Here is a 6395-nt window from a genome sequence, read left to right on the forward strand (position 1 = left end):
CGTCTGTATCTGGAAGTCCCACAGGATCTTAGCTCGGTCATTCCCCATCACACTTGGGGGCATCTCCCATTTTGACCTATATATGTATATATAAATGTATCATATATGTGTATGTGTATATATCTATCTCTCTCTCTCTCTCTCTCTATATATATATATATATATATATATATATATATATATATATATATATATATATATATATATATATATATATATATATATATATATATATATGGTAAGAATGGTAAGAACAAGATCCGGGCCATCTCATATATATATATAATTTGTATACATATGTTAAGATATTTTTCCTCATAATTACAGACAGTCATAGTAAAAAGAAAGTTTTAAGGCTTACATATAAGGACATAATTAAATTTTTTTTACCAGGTCTTAAAATGAATTAACAATTGTTTGAACAATTGTAAATTGTTCACACCTTCATCTATTTAAGACTGATTTTATTTATTTATTTTTTAAGAGCTGGTGACTCTCATACTCATTGAATACCGTAATGAGGACACAAAAACTGCAAATATGCATTAGTTTGTCTCACTTACAATGTGGAAATTTCGACTCAAAGGAGTAACCCTGGTTTCTCTGCTTTCTATATTGGTCCTATCCTTACATTTTGCAGCCATGTTAACTTCTGGCCACCACAAAACACTCTCAAGCAGCTCATTTTACTAATTGAACCCTCAGATGATTATCAAAGCACTATTTACTTCAGCGCAATATTCTAATTAGATTATGGTCTCTATTTAACCCATCATGGACTCTTTGAAGCTCTGTGTTTTTAGTGTTAAGTCCTCAGATGCACGTTTGGAAATAAATAGACAAGCTCCTTTTAATTTAATGAGAATCACTGCCTATCCAGACTGAGTCTCTTTGCATTTTTTTAACCATCCCACCTACTCGTTTTTTGCCATTGAAATCCAGTTAATTGAAGGAGTCTTTCACTGCTATACATGAAGGGGCCAAATTAGCATCCCTTTATGCCCACTGGGAAACTAAGGCAGACCTGGAGGCTTTGATGCGAGAAGCACACTTTCAGTAGGCGGCAGGCATCCTGAAAATGAGCTGATGGCCCTGCTATTAAGCCCAAATGCAGATGCGTCCATGTGTTGCAAAACGCTTAATCTTTTAATTGATCACCTTCTGCATGGCCTGTTTTCCACATAGTTTTTTCTCTCTCCTGCTGCTTGTTACTAGAATCACATTTTGAAGACGACATGAATCGCTTTTCAAATTGCCTGAAAGGCTTGTAAATAGAGCACAAAGGACAAGAGACTAGTTGCATGTTATTGTGCAGATTCCCTTGTGTCTGATAAAACAATTAAATTCATGTAAGGTGAGCTTGTTTAAGAGCCTGAGATGTCTGTGTATCTTATCTACATGTCCAAGCACTTACTATCCTTCCATCCTCATCCTGATCACAGTAGTAATCAGAAAATGAAGAGAGAGCTTGTTCATTGATTTAATTTCACAGTCTTATAGAGCTAAAGTCTATGGAGCAGAGGGAGTTGACTGAAATGTGCAATAGTGGACGACTATTTAAAGATAATTGAACGAGATGGACTACAGCATCAACTACAACCAAACTACATGATTAGTAAATTAATGAATGAACATCTGTTTTTTAATGTTTTTTTTGGCAGCCACCATGGACTTATCTGCCTATCTGCTCCAAAGTCCAGCTCAACATAAAATATTTATAAATAACCCAGCAGGACAAAAATGGGCTGGATTCTTTCATGTTTAATGTTCACAGACAAAATGCAAAAGTTGAAACGAGGATTTGTGATAATGTAAAAGAATATGTATTTCCATGGTCAGATTAAAGATGTATATAACCACAAAAAAACATGAATAGGACACTGACTCAAAATAAATGTCGAAAAATATTATATACGATAATTAAAAATGCCTGGATTTTCGCTTACATTCAATTTTAAGATCAAATTTATTGGCAGAAACACAAACCTGCCTTAAGATGAGGTGTGCATCATGGAATTACTGCTATATTTTCAATTTGGATTTAGAGAAACTGTTGAAAACTGTTCACTGTCTTTTAAAAAGATTTTCGGAACACTTACCAAGCCTTTACCCTAATTACAAAAGCTATTATCGCTTACTTTTTACACCTTTTCGCCACTAATGCGAAGAGAAAAAAAATTGTTTATTGTTTATCTGTAGTGTCCGTTTAATACAACACCCAGAGCATTAAACCGAGTCCACTACATTATAACAAAACAGCCCGCAGTGTTGCAGCGGATGTCCACCCTGATTCTGAATAATCGAACTAGAAATCTTGTTATGACGAGACTTGGAATGTAAAACTCTGCTATCTCCCAGCCTTACAAAAAAGCTTACTTGAATATACTCGTACTCAGGTGTAGTCTGTGGGAGCGTTTGACTTTTCCTAATTTATCCTGTCATTCTTTTGCGTTGGTTGGCTCAAAGCTCAGCGGGCTTCACGCCATCATGCAGGAAACCCAGTAGAGAAGATGATGCAGCCTCGCATTCAAAGCTGAGCTCCATGCTGTGGAGACCGGTTCTTAATGCAAGTGGTTAAGACAGCCGTTTGAACTCCGAGAAGCATCTCACCATGATAACAGGATTACAGCCACATGTTGCGTCTAAACAGTAACATTGCATTCACAGGATTTATGTGGTTACTTAAAAAAAAAAAAATCACTCCTTCTGGATTGGAAATGTAAACAGCAAATGCTCCCCGGTAGAAAACATACATGCGCGCGCGCGCACACACACACACACACACACACATAATAATAATAATACCGGTAATAGTAATAATAATAATAACAAAAAAAACGATGTACTGTTAGTTATATTTACAGACAAAAATATATAAATGATGTTTTCATTCAAAACCTGATTTACAAAATCTTCAACAATATCCACACACTGCCAATAACATATACATTTTTCTTAAAGTAACATGGAGAATGTTGTCTGGAATAAAAGTATAGTAAAACATGGGCAGAGCGCTTTTCCACGGGTTTATTTACATTCATTTGTACACTTATTTCCTCCTGAAAATAAAAGACACAACTGTGATGTTTCAAAATAAAATGTCTAGAGACTCATAATAATAATAATAATAATAATAATAATAATAATAATAATAATAATAATAATAATATAGATAATATAGAGAGTTTGCAAAACATAACAGAATAATCCATAGCCTTTATGCAGAGGAAAATTGGCAGTTATATAAAAAAAATTAATTAACAGTGTATTGTACAGCCTGTTCCCCCCTCACTGTAAAACTGCCATTTATATTGGCTAGCTATTTAAAGAAATAAACTTAAAATGATCCTACAGCTGTCTATAGGCTGCATTTACAAAAAGCAAAAAACAAGCAAACAAAAACAAAACAATAAGCCAACAAACAGTGCAGCCTACTATAGTAGATGATCCGGGGAGCAAATGTCATCCTCGATATCCACATCGTCGTCGTTTTCTTCCAGCATATACGAATCCGTCTCGAGGCCGTGTTTCAGCTCCTCTACGCTTTTGTCGTTCAGTTCGCTCTCGCTGGAGTTCTCCGCACATCGCTCCATCTCTCCTGTTGCCTTCCGCTCGTCCTGCGCTTTCCTCAGCTGCTTCTTGTGCTTCATCCGCCTGTTCTGAAACCATGTTTTCACCTGCACGTAAGAAACAAAGACGCACATTAGAAAAGTTTCTATGGCTCTGCTTGTGTGTAAAATATTTTATTATTAATAAATATTAATAAATAAATATTAATTTATTATTAAAACTGAAATGTGTTTTCTGCTACTGTAAACTACAGTTTAACATATGGAGTTTCATTCGAGATATGAAACTAATTCTAATTATCCCATATATTTCGTATATAGGGCTAAATAACGCATTGATGATGTAGCTATTGTTTTGTTTTTCCTTTCTTTTATGTATTATAAAATAAATTAAAAAGGGAATAACTCACTCCACATTTGAGTGTGCGTGTGTGTGCGTGTGCGTTCGCGCGCGCGAGCCAACCTGTGTCTCTGACAGGCTCAGCGCAGTGGCCAGTTCCACTCTCTCAGGTGTGGACAGATACCGCTGAATTTCAAACCGCTTTTCCAGCCCGGACAGCTGCGAGTCAGAGAAAACAGTCCGGGCCTTCCTGCGTCTGCAGTGCTTACCCGGTAACTCTGCGTGGTGCTGGAACAAGGCGGGCATCTGCATTCCTGCCGGCAATAAGAAGAGGTGGTTTGTATTATTTGTATTGTTATTGAAGTATTAAGAAAAATCAGAATATATCCCAGAAATAGGATGAATTTGAGTTTGGTGATGAATTCTTTGCCAAGGTAACAAACCTCGCTATTTGTAATAATAATAATGACATATTTAAAAAAAAAAAAAGAAAGAAAAAAAATATAAATAGTAAAACACCTGCATGTTACAGTCGGCTTTAAGATTTGAATGCACTTTGTAGAATACAATAATTAAAATGCATTCAAACAAACACATAATTGAAGCGGTTAAGTCAAATAAAGGATTCCGAGATTTGTGCTTTTCCTCTAAATCGTTATTTAAAAACTAGAGGCAATGTCCAGATAACAGCCCGCTGTGTGTGACAGCTTCCTTGTTATCCCAGGCCTCTGCCTCTCTCTTGCTTACCTGACGTAAAGAAGTACTGGTGGTGCTCCGGTTTGTGGAGAGGATGGTGCGGATGTGGGGCTAATATTGGGGTAGGCATCAGCGGGTATCCGTACTCCAGGATGGGCACCCGGGAAGCCAAGGAGCTACAGAACGGCGACGGGATGACCTCTCGCAGGGGCTTGGGCTTGTGCAATAAGATGTCCTCAATGAAAAACGACGTGGACCTCTGTGTGGGTGCCGCAGATGCGTAGTTCATACTCATTGTGTTACTGTGGATGATTATTTCCTTGCCTTTAAACCTGCATCAACACCTGCCTCTTCCCTCCAAGCCTCTGTCAAATTTAAATGTGGACCCTCTGTGTGACCAGTGAATGACACTATGCCGAACATTCCACAGACACCGGTGGGAGGGCACGTTTGCAATAAGTATTTATTCAGAGACGGTGCCGGATTGGGGATACTGGTTTGCGCATCAGCCAATTAGGGCTTTTGATGGACGGAGGAGAGCCGCGGGGGACGAGATTTTCACTCTGATTGGTTCAGACGGATTCCAAGCTGTCTTTTTATTTATTTATTTGTTTATTTATTTTGGTGGGTTTTAAGATAAGGAGCGCACCTGTGAACAGGGTTAATTTGGAAAGCAACTGGGAATCATCGGGTATGGTTGCGCTTTAGTGGTCGCCAAGCAACTAAGCAGTTTTTGACTTCTGTCCGAGTGAAAACGTTATTCTGTATTTACCCGAATAGAGGATACTATATAAAAATAAATATAACCTACGAACGAGGCCATATTTGTTTCGAAAGTTTTCTTACAGTCTCCAAACAATTCAATCGTTGCATTTAATCATGTGTGAAAATGAAGGCGAGTTTTTTGTGTCTGTCATAGAATATGAACAAGTAGCCGGGAGCTACGGACGTAAGGCAAGACAAATTGTACATGATGTTTAAACTTCCCTTTGTAGTTCAGGTACAAGCCATTTATTACTTTATTAATGTGCTTGGTAAAAACATTCTATACTGCTACATAAATATTCACCCACAAACTCTAAAGGACATAAATTAACAAACAGACTTTGTACTCATTGCAAAGTCATTTTTAAGAAAACAAGATAATAAGGCCACAGAAAAAAGACATCCAACATGGCTAACCGTTTGCAATGTTTGGAACATGACTGAACAAAGGTTGCTGCTTTCTGTCATAAAAAAGATCAATCAATTAATTTTAAGAATGACTTTTTTCTCATTTATTTAAGCGCGAATGGACCACCTGTAACAACCGTCTGAAAAAGAAGAAATCAACTCCTCAGGAAAAAACGAGTTTTTGATTACTTTAATAAATATGTATGAAATAATTAGACGAATAGCTCATGGTCACAAAATACATTGGTTCAACTGTAATAAAATAAAAATAAATTAAATCATGTGAAAGTACAGATGATGTTGTGGGGAGACCGGTCTCCCCGTGGTGTTTAAGAATTGTGCTGTTTCGCCATTTCCCTACAAGCCATAAGAAAGAAACACAGCACAAGTGTATATAGCGCGTGGTAAACTTGAATGAGAGTTTCTTACGTGCACATCGTATTTCACATGTAGCCTAGGCTACCTCATTTTTGACTCCTTGTGTCATCAGTCTGGTATATCTGCTGTCCACGTGAATTGGCCTTTTGATTTCCTTTGACCATATGCTTTTTTCTTTCTTTCTTTCTTTCTTTCTTTCTTTCTTTCTTTCTTTCTTTCTTTCTTTCTTTCTTTCTTTC

At 37.1% G+C, this 6395-nt stretch overlaps 1 protein-coding gene across 1 annotated transcript; it reads right to left on the reverse strand.

Annotated features, from left to right (window-relative positions):
• Nucleotides 1-3066: 3066 nt before the first annotated feature.
• bsx (brain-specific homeobox) lies at nucleotides 3067-5019 on the reverse strand. Its single transcript, XM_082547838.1, has 3 exons — nucleotides 4657-5019; nucleotides 4033-4223; nucleotides 3067-3677 (listed from the first exon to the last, which is right to left on the reverse strand). The coding sequence occupies exons 1-3, from the start codon at nucleotides 4898-4900 to the stop codon at nucleotides 3435-3437; spliced, it is 678 nt and encodes a 225-aa protein (XP_082403964.1). The 5' UTR covers nucleotides 4901-5019; the 3' UTR covers nucleotides 3067-3434.
• Nucleotides 5020-6395: the final 1376 nt, after the last annotated feature.

The sequence above is a fragment of the Aulonocara stuartgranti genome (genome assembly GCF_965226115.1).
Source record: "Aulonocara stuartgranti genome assembly, chromosome: 10".
Taxonomy (NCBI): domain Eukaryota; kingdom Metazoa; phylum Chordata; class Actinopteri; order Cichliformes; family Cichlidae; genus Aulonocara; species Aulonocara stuartgranti.